Source organism: Aphis gossypii, chromosome 3, assembly GCF_020184175.1.
Source record: "Aphis gossypii isolate Hap1 chromosome 3, ASM2018417v2, whole genome shotgun sequence".
In the NCBI taxonomy this organism is placed as follows: Eukaryota; Metazoa; Arthropoda; class Insecta; order Hemiptera; family Aphididae; genus Aphis; species Aphis gossypii.
Window position 1 is genome coordinate 20778622 of NC_065532.1, and position 12260 is coordinate 20790881.

At 27.8% G+C, this 12260-nt stretch overlaps 2 protein-coding genes across 2 annotated transcripts in view; one reads left to right on the forward strand and one right to left on the reverse strand.

Moving 5' to 3' along the window:
* LOC114132053 (peroxidase-like) overlaps positions 1–5702 on the forward strand; it is a 41924-nt gene extending 36222 nt beyond the window's left edge. The window contains exons 7-13 of the mRNA XM_027997430.2: positions 316–513; positions 1497–1644; positions 1714–1873; positions 3130–3300; positions 3380–3578; positions 4027–4132; positions 4809–5702. Of these exons, the coding sequence (XP_027853231.2) occupies positions 316–513; positions 1497–1644; positions 1714–1873; positions 3130–3300; positions 3380–3578; positions 4027–4132; positions 4809–4878 (1052 nt within the window). The 3' untranslated portion in view covers positions 4879–5702. The remainder of the gene's footprint in view (positions 1–315; positions 514–1496; positions 1645–1713; positions 1874–3129; positions 3301–3379; positions 3579–4026; positions 4133–4808) is intronic.
* On the reverse strand, positions 5657–10904 carry LOC114132054 (4-hydroxy-2-oxoglutarate aldolase, mitochondrial-like). The gene is made up of 7 exons (XM_027997431.2): positions 10635–10904; positions 8828–8956; positions 8359–8456; positions 7168–7326; positions 6964–7060; positions 6736–6869; positions 5657–5886 (listed from the first exon to the last, which is right to left on the reverse strand). The coding sequence occupies exons 1-7, from the start codon at positions 10834–10836 to the stop codon at positions 5737–5739; spliced, it is 969 nt and encodes a 322-aa protein (XP_027853232.2). The 5' UTR covers positions 10837–10904; the 3' UTR covers positions 5657–5736.
* Positions 10905–12260: the final 1356 nt, after the last annotated feature.

Genomic DNA, 12260 nt, shown 5'->3' on the forward strand with positions numbered 1-12260 from the left:
ATTCTTGTAAAATATGAGTGCATAGATAAATATATTATGATACTTTTTTTGTTGTTTTTTAACACAATTTTAAATACATTTGAATTTCATTAATATTTTATAATATGTATAAACTGAATAATGTTTTTATTCGTGTAAAAATACTTTCATCTTGACCGAATAATGAACAAAACTTTCTTCTTAATATTATATACTATATATGAGTCTCACACCAAGTGTTCGTATAATTATTCATTAATAATAATTTAAGGGCCACAGTACATTTAGTGTTGAAAAATTTTTGTAAATGTTCTTATTTCTGTCGATTTTGATTAGGCGACGGTCGAGTAAATCAACATCCTGACATGGCCGTATCACAAGTAGCCCTTTTGCGGTTGCACAACTTCTTAGTAACAGAATTTGCGCAGCTCAACCCGCAATGGAACGATGAGATCCTGTACCAAGAAGCCAGAAAGTTTGTCATCGCCATCATTCAGCACATCACGTACAACGAGTTCCTACCAATTTTATTAGGTAATTTAACTAATTTACAAAACACCAATGTCGCAGTATTCATTTGCTGCAAAGACCAAAACATAGTATACATAATATCCAAAATTAAATTACATTCAAAATTTTACTACTATAGTAATTGGCTTAAGTTAAATTTAATTTTATATTGCAATTTACATAATATAATTTAAAAATTCAAGTTAAATACGTAATAATATAAGTAGTTTAATAATATAAATACTATTATACAGTTTCAAACACTGTTGATTGTAATTATGACTAAGACAAATAAATTATATCTCAACTGTTATGTAAACCAATTCAAAATACTTAAAATAACTATGTTATTTATCATTTTTTATATGTTTTAAATCTTCACCATTAGTGTTAATTTTTTTAAATCTACATAATTTATTTCTATACAATCTTATTTGAGAGAATAAAAATTAAATAGCAAAGTATTAACGTTTTAATGGATATACAAGATTACATAAATTTGATCGATTATATATATTAACTACACGTATTATGTTTTAAAATAGGAATCAATGTCATACTAATTTAGTAATATCAACAATAACCTTAATAACAGTAATATTATGTTACTCGTTATTATACAACTATTATAAACTACAATTTTAATAATTTTTATAATTGAAATTCTTTGGCGTAAGGAATATAGCTGTTTTGAATACACGCGTAAATACATAAAATAGTTCAAACTCTAAATTAAATATTAATCCATTTTTTGTTATAAGTTTCGCCTCATGATATTATGATTTAAAAATGATAAAAAAAAAAATGATTAAAAATAGTATCATATACAAAACACTATATTACATAGATATTACATTATACTACACATATCGGTAGGTTTTCACAAATATAAACCATAAAAAGTTCAAAAAAAAAAAATTAATTAGAAAAAAAATAATAACTATATCAAATTAGTATTTTGTTCACTATGCGAGTTGAAGGTAACACAATAGTTGTATTATTTATAGGTGAAAATTATGTTCGTGAAAATGGCATCTCTCCGCTGAAACAAGGTTATAGTAATTTATACAATTCAAACATTAATCCGTCTACATTGGCTAGCTTTGCTGGTGGAGCATTCAGATCATTGCACAGCCTGGTACCATCCGTTTTTAAGTGAGTGAAATAAATTACTCAAACACAAAAGAGCAAAGTGCTTAATTGTTTTTATTTTCAATCCTTCAGTTTGGTGAATGAAGATCGCGAAAATGGTGGCGCGCCAACACGTTTCAGTGAATGGATGAACAAGCCCGGAATCATACAAAGACCTGGTAACTATGACATGTTCCTGAGAGGTATAGCGACACAACCTCAACAAGCACAAGACATATTTTTCAGCGAAGAAGTGAGTATTCTCATAAATATAGCGTTATGATTTATTACTTTTTCTCGTCTGGATTATATTCGTCAAATAAAAGTTATATTTACACCAAAAAATACCACTACATTTTTAGTTTTTATTGAGATGAAATTGATTAGTAAATCATTTATTTAATGGCTATCGCGCTCATTAATATACTAAACAATTTTTCTAGGATATTATCTATATATATATATGTATTATACGCGTATATAATTCATTATATTTCTTTTGTTAATTTAAGAACGTAATCGATTAACGCAGAGAAAATATTTAATGATATACCGAACAAATTTATAAGTACCGATTTTACCTCACTTACAAGTTATAATTATTGATTTTAAATAGAATCCGGATTTTTATTTTTTGTTTTTCTTCATTGATTGTTATGTGGTATGCAGGTATGGTGTAGGAATAAAAATTAACATGATCATTAAACACAGATTTCACATGAAAAATTGCTTTTTGTTAAATCAGGAATTTTTTTAAGGGCTATAAAATAATTACTTTCTTTTGCATAACTAACTAATTTTTGGAATATTTTGTAAATTATGAAAAAATACCTAACCTAACCTAATTTATTTTAATGTATTATTATTATGAATTTTAATTTTAAGCAAATTGTGTTAAGTTGATTATATTATTTGTGCATCTAATAAATTTGATTCATAGATATTGCAATAAAGCCAGTCATTTTTTTTTTATCATTTTGAAGCATATATTTTTAAGTTAGTTAATACATTTTTATGAAAAAACATATTTTCTAATCGTTTAAAGAATATAATTCAGGGAAATATTTGTAGGATTTCTTAGTGCATATTATCATCATATTTTGACTTTTTTTTATATATATAAATCATAATTCTAATTATTATAAGACATATGTATAAAGTAAAATATCAACTCTTAAACTTTATTCACCAAATAACAACTTTTTTATTCATTCGATAAATACGTAAAATAACTACATCGATTATACATTTACCATGTTTTTAGTTAGTAATTAAATTCAGATAAGCAATAATATTTTATAGTTCAATTGTGCATCTTAATTACATTATTTTTCGTATAAATTTTCATTTTTGATTATCACGATTAATAATATTGTGACTACGCCAAGTTGAATTCTCGCCATAAGCTAAAACGTTAAACAAAAATACGAGTACATAATATTTTGAAAATATTAAAATACGTATTATTTAATTGAATATTTAATAAAATAGTGTTTTTTTTATCTTTAGATTACTGATTTGCTGTTCAGAGCGAATGGACCTTTGGGACAAGATTTGGTAGCCAAAGATATTCAACGTGGTCGGGATATGGGAATACCGTCGTATAATCACTTTAGGACGTTATGCGGATTACCGAAGGCTACGTCATTCGATGATATCAGAGACGTCATGGACGAAGAGGTAATTTTAACAACAATAATTATTATTATTAATCAAGGATCGTTTTTACCGCAAACACTTATAAATATTTAATTTGCAGAGAATTGAGCGATTAGCTAAAATCTATCCAACAGTCGACGACATCGATTACCTGGTCGGTGGAATGCTTGAAAGAATTATTCCGGGAACGCTAACCACTCCTTCATTTAGATGCGTCCTCGGAGAAGGATTCTTCCGTTACAAAGCTGGCGATCGATTCTTTTACGAATACGATATATCGCCAGGAGCTTTCTCCCCAGGTAAGCATTAAATATTTTTCACCGAGTGCTTCTGCAGGTGTCAAGTATAACATATATATATATAAACAATGATATTGGGCCCATTTTTTTTTTAATATTTTTTTCTCCAAGTACAGAACAAATACAGAATAATTTCTGGGATTATAAAATCACATCAGAAAAATATTTATCGTTTTAATAACTTTAAAATTACCATAGCCCTAATAATATCTTCTAAGCTTAATTATTAATTTTATATTTAAATATAACTGATAAAAAAAAAAATTATAATATAATATTTGAATAAATGTATACAAGTAATATAAAGACAGACTAAAGATTTACACGGTCAGAAAATCGCTCTGTATAGTAGCAAATAGACATAATTATTAATTTACTGTCATGCTTGTAAACACCGAAACGTTTGTTTCTAATGGCATCGTTTTTAACATTGTTGTCACTGTTTCAGATCAACTATCTGTCATCAGGAGGTTCTCACTGTCCACTCTCATATGTTTGACTGGTGATAACATACAAACGATGCAGAGAAACGCATTCCTACAAATCAACCCAGGGTAAGTTTTTTATAGCAGTAATACATACTATCCAAAATAAATGACATAAAATGTAACTTGCACCATCATAATTAACAAGAAATTAAAAATGTTAATCATTATCTGCCAAAATAAAGATATTATGCAATTTGTTCTATACTTAAATAATTATAGGCGATATTATATTACATTATAATTCGCATCCAATTTAAAATATATTATATTAATTGATACTTATTTAAATTAAAGTTTTTAATGAACTTTGGAAAAGAAAACGACACGTTCGTTTGAACACGAGCTCTAAATAGCTTGAACATATAGATAGAGCTTAATATATAAAGTATAAGTTAAAAAGGCAAATGTGTCCAGATAATAAATAATTGAACTAAGATATAGTTTTATACGATTTTAATTAGTAGATTTAGATAAAAATGATTTAATTCTAAGACACCGTGGTATCAATTATTTTAATTTTTATGTATAAATTACTATCTTAGATACTATGCGGAATGTAAATTAAAATTATATTTCATCAATTTTGTTCAATATTTTTTTTTATACTTGGAATTAGATTTTGTGCAAATTACATACAAATGTTTTATTGTATCATTTGATGCTCGTCATAGTAAAAACGGTTTTAAATTTTATTTGGTTTTTTTTTTACATTTATTAACATTTTGTTTTATCTCTGTTACAGAAATGCATTGATCCCGTGTAGACAGATCTTGACGGAACTAGATTTGGCGCCGTGGAGATTCCAAAGCTAACCGTCTATAACCCGCATTAATCAGCTTGTTTGAAGAGGAGAAAAAAATCAACGTTGCGTTTGTGATATATTGTGTGTATTATAGTACCAGAAGTTAGTTTTAAGTATTCAATGTTTAATTATTTTTATGTTTAGTCGGATAAGTTTAAATTATTTTTATTTACATCGTTACCAAGATTTTAAACAAAAATCGTCCGAAACTCAGAAACATGTTTAACGAAAACAGAATAGTGCCAATATATATTTTTTTGATATTTATATTTAAGCTGCTTTTGTTCAGTTACTCATGAAAAACTATTTTAGGTACTTATCTCATCAGCGATTTCAATTACCAAATGATAATTGGTAATATTATTGTTTTTATTGTAAACTTTTTAACGTATTCTTGATTTTTTTTTAAATTTAATAATTTTCGTGTACGTAATTCTTTTTACAACGAAGTGTGTTGAACATACATAAACTCTTAAACGTGCCATGGCAAAATACATCGAAAGAAAAAATATTTTTAAGCATATAATAATGTATGAACATCTATATACTTTTTTAAAAACGTTGAGCCAACATTTTATAACGGTTTTTGTTGACGGTGTCCTTTATCCCGTTAGTGAAATTATTATAAATGCTTCTTATGAATATATATTATATGTGTTTATTCCTAAAATATTAGTTTTGTATTTAATTTATTTAGAAAAATGTATATTTACGTTGATCGTATAAGTTAAGGTATCGATATAATTATATTTTTAATTGTATGTATTTGTATAAAATAATATATTGACTTTTGTTTGTAATAAAAAGATATATATAATATGATTCTGTAAAAAATGTAAGGGTTTTTTTTTTGTTTCATTTAATTTCATTACAAAAATCCATCTTTTTTTAGCGTTCGTTTGATTTTTGCAACTTTCTCGTCGCTGATTGGTGGTAACGGAGATCGACACAAGCCTCCTTTATAGCCCAACAGTTCCATCGCAGCTTTTAGACCAGCCGGTCCACATTCTTGCATGAGCTACAAGACACCACATTTAAAAATTTCAATTAAATTTATGCTCGCATTGAGTATAATAATATTATCGCAATCGATATCAATTAAATGATCAACTGCAGTAAAATATCCTTATCGTAATAGATACTAAATTTTAGACACAATTATAAGTATTGTATACCGCGGATGATATACTGTAGAAAAAATTTAAATATTTATGTAATGTCTCGTTGTCACATCATATTTACATATTTACATCGAATGAACATAATCGATTTATAAATTAATATCGTCGCCACAGCTGTTGCACGACAGCCGTCGTATAATAAAATAATTATTCATATTATACGCCTATACGAAATGGTTGGGATTTATAAGTTATTTCCATTACACGCGTGCACGAAACGATATTACACAGAAAGTAAGAGAAATCTATGATAAAATGTAATGTAGTTATTAGTTATTTAAGAATTTACATGGTAATTTTTAAAACACATTTATGTGCCTATTAATGTGAGTTGTACGTGCGTGTTATCGATTGACTTTAAAACGCTACGCCTCTATCGTTAAAACAGTGTGATATTGGGCTAACAATAATAATATTCGGGTCGTAGGTATAGTAATTGTAGAAAAAAACGCCTAATTAAAAATATTCTAAAGGAAATAACCAAGTACTACACATTTGTATAATTCAAACTTTAATTTTTTTTATTTACTCGTGAAAAATATTAATTGCGTAAACAGAAAATCACCACCCAACCGACTCCCGGTCGTGTTTTTGATCGAATGGAATAATTAAAATTTTTCATTAGTAAGTACGTATTACACATGTATTCTATCATGTTATAAGTATAGATCAGTCAAACCACTCACCAGCAAATCGATATTGACGAGTTTCCTCTGTAATTCTAAAGCCTCCTGCCACTGACCCGCCACTGCCAGTTTGTGCATTTTGCACAACGGTTCACCAAGCACAGCAGCCAGACCATTTATTCCGCCCGAGCATCCTTGAAGTAAAAAAAAATGTAACCTTAACGAAGTTATCTCAAAGGGACAAAAGACAATGTAACAATATTTAAATATATAAGTCGTGTGATTTACCAACGAGCATAGCGGCCAATAAATAACTCGCCGAGCCAGCGACAATTTGGAATTTCTGGTCCTGCGTTTCGGTGACCAGCGCTGCGAGTTTTCCCATCTGCACGACGTGCACGAAATGGAAAAAACAAAAAAAAAAGGTATTTGCGCGCATTACGATTTATAATATTGTCATTTCAGTTTTTATTCAAATAGCGTGCGGCTTACGTCTTTATCCTTAACGCCAACAATGTTTGGATGTAAGGACATTTTCTTCAATACGTCGACGCTGAGGTCGATACCGGTGACGGGCACCATGTTGTACACTATAACCGGCGCTGGACACGAGTCTGCCACCGACACAAAATGATCGTATAACGAGTTTTCCTGAAAACTCATATTATTTATAATAGGTCTTAAGGAAATATATATAATCATATATCAAGCATTTTATTTCTAGTTAATGGACTGAGAATATATTTTTTAAAAAGACGATTGTCGTATAGGATAATATCGTTAAAACTTAAAATATTTTTTATCTAGAATTAATATGGTTTTTAATAATTTATATTTTTATAATTATATTAAATGTTATAGTTTTTAAGTAATCGTAAAATGGTTCAAAGTTGTCATAATATTAAATTTATTAATAACAATTTTACTATAGGTATTACATTTTATTTTATCATTTTGATTTTAGTAAAATACATATACATTATTTGCTAAAAATCTAACAAAACAACCGTGAGACTATTATAGTTATATAATATATTCTTATATTAATATCATTACTCTTACACACGGGAAATATATTATATAATAATATTGTTATAAATTCGTTACAAACAATAATAATGATTACTAAACAAAAACATTGGGCATGGCATTCTTTGGGTTTTAACATTTTACAGCCAAACAGTGCGCTATTGACTTACAATATTATTTTTCTATTGGTTATTATTATTATTGTATGTGTTTCAATCTATCTTAACTACTCGTGTCTCAAGATTAAGTAAGTCGTAGTTAAAACGAATGATCTATACTTCAAACTCCGTTGGACCGTTCAAAGTACCGAGCCGTTGTCACATCTCATATAGTTACGTTGACAATAATAATAATAATAATAATAAATTCATCATCGACTCTATATAAACATTCTGAGGTGGGTCGTGTGCGATTGCTTAACTATACGCTTCAAACAATTATTTTTATATTATAATATATAATACCTACATATACGTCAAAGTTAAAATTTTATAGGGGAGACTACTTAATTACTGGTTATTTTACGGTATTTTATTTTAATCACTTGGAACAAACTAAATATATATTATAATATAAAATTGATTACAAAATGTAAGTAGAATAAAAGAAAAAAATGTTTTTATAACGTATTATTAATTAGATGTTGGTACCTACCGTCATTCTAGTTTTAAAATAGAATGGACTCATCACCAAAACGCCGTCTGCTCCAACTTCAGCCGCAGCTTTACTAAGGTCACACGTTAACTTAGTTGCTATATAAATAAAATTAATCTAATTTAATATTTTTATCAGAAATATAATTTTATTTTATGTTTTGATTTGATTTTGAAAAAACAAAATAATAGAATAAATACTCGAGTACACATTATAATAATACATACATTTATATATTCAGCATTACGAATACTCGTATATATATAATGCATATCCAATGATGCGTTAAAGTAATATTTTAGTCAAAGAATATTGTTCACTTTCTTAAAAGTCTTAGAATTGATTTCGACTATAGATTATTTACATTCAAGGATTAAAATCAAAATCATCTAACCCATGGTATTTTTAAATTCAGTGAGAATCGCTAAAAATATTCTATTATTATTCAAAATTAATATTTTTATTTTACATTCACACGTCGTCCCAGCAATCAGTAATTTGTCTTTCCCAATCATAGATCGAATTTTGGATACCATTTCTAATTTTTCTTCTGCTTTTAAATATGGTCCTTCGCCATTTGATCCACCTACACAATACCCTGAAAAGAAATAACATTATAGTTAGGTACTTAGTTTTTATATGACTGAATTTTACATAAACATTATACTAATTTTTTTCTCCAAAATAATGATAAATAAATACAATAAACCCGTTGTTTGTTAGAGCACGGATTTAAAATGTACAATAAATCAATTTTTAAATGTTAAGTGAATAAAATACTTTTAAAAATAATTAAAAATGAAATTTTAAAACCATCATAATATGATAAATTAATATTAATAGCACATTATTAATTTATTATTAAATAAGTTTTGAAATTTGCTATTGCTGTAAACAAAACTTTAAATTAAACTTTTGTCTCTCTTATTGATGATATAGAATTGAGTTGGACGTACAATAGTACAAAAATAAAATAATGTCTGTAAAACGTTGTACAAGAAAGTTTTTATATAAAACCAAGTGCGTTTAATCATAAATACGTACAATAATTTTCCAGTTGTATTTTATACTTTGTTATGAAAAAAAATTAAATCACCCTTGTAGTGGAAATTTATTCATTACAAACTTAATATTTGTGGAATTGAATAATGTACAATATTTTATATTTCCTACCTGAAATCAAATTATTTAAATCAATTAGTTTTTAAAAAAAAAATATATTGTTTTAAGAACTAATTGACCACAAATTGTAATTTTTTTTTATCCTCTCTATCTTTATGAGTTATGAGTTATTCATTATTAAATTTTAAATGAACACGATTCTCATAAAAAATTAATTAATAACGAATATTAATTTAGTTAAATTTGGTTAAAATTGAACGGACACTGAATTGACTAAATATTACATAAAATGTGAGTTTATTTTATTTCATGCTAATAAGATTTCTATGCCGATTCTATTTAGTATTCTAGTTGTATTCGTTAGTTATTTTATATTTTTAATTTCGTTGGAAAAAAAATATTAAAATCACAAAACTGGTCGAAAAAACCACACCGAAAGGTTCAACGTTTACGCTGATTTATTAGCTTATAAAAAAACGAGACTAATATCACATTATTTTTTTTATTCGTGTCCATAAAACGTACTTTTTATACGCTGTTGAACTTGGTTATTTACGTATATAAAATATACTTTAAAATATATTCCAACTTATAAGACCTTTTATAATTTACTTCGTGCTCGACGTTACGATGGTATTCGAATTCTTTGTATATAGTTAACGTTTGAATGTTTGATTGGTAGATAACTATGAGAATTATAATATCATTAGTCATATTCAATTTTTAAGATTAAAAATAAAAAAATACACTTGGAAGATAATAGCTAAGTATGAGTACACTCGTCTTGTCTAGTAAAATACTAATCGAGCAAACAAAACAATTATTATAGGTTCCCATTCAAAACCTTTTTGTATTATAGCACTTTTCTAATATACGTATTTAATTAATTTATTGCTATCCGCATTTTGTACCTTATCTATTCAAATGATAATTATTATAAAGTTACTTATTTTGTTTTATTGTTCAAACGATAGTGGTGCTAACGTTTTAAACCATGCATTTGTCTCTTGTGACAAGTCAATTTTATACTTAAAATTATTGAATTTTTCAGATTTTTGGTTTAAAATAATTGCGCTCAACTTATGCTCTAAGACAAAACAATATAACAGCATAATACAATTTAAAGGTTTTCATAATTATGGAGTCATGGTCACCTCTGAACGGTATTTTTTCCCATCGCTCGAAATTGTACGCAAGCGCTCCGTAGTCGACATTACCGTTGGCTCGGTACGGTGTAGGTATGGGCACGAACACTCCGTCGAGGTCAAAATTTGTGGCCACGGACGAGCTGCTGCTGTGCCTACGTAATGCCGGTTTGAGGGCGTTGGATAGTAGTTGTATTTTCAGACCACGCATTTCGAATTTTTTTTTATCTACTTAGACTTGAACTCGGTTTCGGTACCAGACTAAGACTGCTACTCGGACGGAACGACGTCCAGAGAGTCGTGATCGACGTGAAGCCCTCTAAAGGGGTGTTCCGATGAAACATCGGTTATGATAATTCGATATCACCAGAGTATCGCGTTCGGTGGTCCGAGACATTAGATTCCGTCGTGACGTAATCATCACATTATCGTGTGTGGGGCAGAGGTTCTCAAATTATTTTCGAAAGTATAGAAACATACAGTTCCACAAGTTTTTTTGACGATCTATATACTTATAACATTATTTAAAAATTCGGTCAACCGATTCAAACGATGAAATAGTTACGATTTTATTCTATAAATTGTGTAATATTATATAATGTAGTATCCGTTCAATTGATTTTTTTTTTTTAGTAAATATAACTTTATTGTACAATATATTTCAGGTACAATAAAAGTTTAAATTCATAAAAATAATCAGTTGGTCGAGTTAGTTTTACCAAACAATACGTTTTGTGACAAATCCTCAAGTGTTAATGTATTGTAAAGGTTTGACTGAATAATTTTAGAAATAGTTCGATAAAACATTAAACCTACACTAATAATATATCTATTTAGCTATCATTATTGTAAGTAAATGTATATTGCAATGAGTGGTATAAGTAGGTATTAAGTAGGTATTATAGTATCAGGTGTTGTGACATTGACCAAAGCTGTTCAATATAAAAAGAAAAGAGATTGGACACGTTTTGTTGATCGCGCGAAAATGATTTAAATCCTGAATATTATATATTATAATACACGTGTGTATATCCTTGGGTGTTGTGATTCACAGTTTGTTTGAAAACCACTGTATGTAATATATATGCTCACACTTTAATAGTGGATATCGTGTGTACCGTGCACAATATTATAATATAGTAGCAATACAGATACCATTCAAAAGCTGCGACCTTATAACATTATTATGTAATTTCATAATGCTCGACGCACTATATAACTATGAGTATAGTATACATAGATTCGTCCAAGATGTGTATTGTGTATACGGCATATAGTATACGTATTATTAATGTATCGCATAACCATACACATATTTTTATTTTGTGATTTTGTGATTTTGTACGAGATACGATATCATATTTTTTGCCACATTTATTTTACTATTATTAGCAATCCGTACAGTTCATCTGAAAGTTTACGACAAGAGTATTTTAACTAAGTCGACTGCGCTTAACGACATATTTAGTGTTCCATAAATATAATATACTGAGCGAAGTCAGATGTAATAGGTACCTATAATGCGGTTGTTGCGGTCATAAATGGTTGTGTGTATGTATAATAATGTAGGTATAAAGTAGGTATAACCTATATATTATGTACCCGATACCCATGTACAAGTTGCAACAAGAACCG

Bases quoted from the DNA above. Each gene is read 5' to 3' on its own strand.
- LOC114132054 (XM_027997431.2), bottom strand. From the start codon at position 10,836: ATGCGTGGTCTGAAAATACAACTACTATCCAACGCCCTCAAACCGGCA. The intron at 7,061-7,167 runs GTAAGCCGCACG...CACGTCGTGCAG, and splicing joins TTGGCGTTAAGGATAAAGAC to ATGGGAAAACTCGCAGCGCT. The intron at 6,870-6,963 runs GTAAATCACACG...TTTTACTTCAAG, and splicing joins ATTGGCCGCTATGCTCGTTG to GATGCTCGGGCGGAATAAAT.